Raw genomic sequence first — 763 nt, forward strand, 5'->3', positions numbered from 1 at the left:
CAGCGGGAAGAGTTCTCATAAAATGACTGCTTTATTCTCGCAATATTACGACTTTATTCTTATTTAAACTGTGTTTAAAATGTCAATCACAGTCATTTGTTATAGCTGGGAGACGTTGTATGAACCGTTCGGGTGGTGGGCGGAGCTACTAGCGTCCAGGTGAGTGTGGACGGTTCACCTGCAGTTGCTGCTCCTGTGACGTCAGCGTGTTGATGACTCGTATCCACCTGGTTTTGGCGGACAGCAGTCCCACCTGGAACCGCTCGTCCCTCCACCAGGGCCGGCCGATGTCGCTGTCCCAGTCGGAGCGAGGGCCGGCGGGGGGAACGTGCACGAAGCGCCCCCTGGGGGTGTAGTACCTCACGCAGTTCGTCAGCGGATCCACGTACTTCAGGACCTGAGGACAGAGGACAGACAGGTGAGGCGGGAGCGGAGCTGCTCGCTGATTGGTCGGTTGGGTGGAGTAGCGCTCACGTCTTCAGTTTCAGGGTCGAACCAGCAGCTGATGTCTTTCCCTGCACACTCCAGGATGGGCAACAGCAGCGCGTCGCCTGCAGACACACACACCTTATTATTAGAGTTTACACACACACATATGAGCAGTTTGTTAGAAATGATAGATATATATTATTATACAGGATTTATAATCAGTGTAAAAACATCACTTTTCTATTTTATACTCACTAGTTTCAGAGTGAGAGGATTAATGGAGAAAGTAATCATTAAAGTGTTGCAGTAATGAGTTATTATAACATTATTAAAG

At 48.9% G+C, this 763-nt stretch overlaps 1 protein-coding gene across 1 annotated transcript in view; it reads right to left on the minus strand.

Annotated features, from left to right (window-relative positions):
* LOC118338227 (cytochrome b5 domain-containing protein 1) overlaps positions 1–763 on the minus strand; it is a 2,131-nt gene that overhangs the window by 684 nt on the left and 684 nt on the right. The window contains exons 2-3 of the mRNA XM_035675493.1: positions 475–551; positions 179–397 (exon numbers count right to left, since the gene is read on the minus strand). Coding sequence (XP_035531386.1) covers positions 179–397; positions 475–551 — 296 coding nt within the window. The remainder of the gene's footprint in view (positions 1–178; positions 398–474; positions 552–763) is intronic.

This window comes from Morone saxatilis, unplaced genomic scaffold, assembly GCF_004916995.1.
Source record: "Morone saxatilis isolate NCDOM2014 unplaced genomic scaffold, NCSU_SB_2.0 Contig4, whole genome shotgun sequence".
Taxonomy (NCBI): domain Eukaryota; kingdom Metazoa; phylum Chordata; class Actinopteri; family Moronidae; genus Morone; species Morone saxatilis.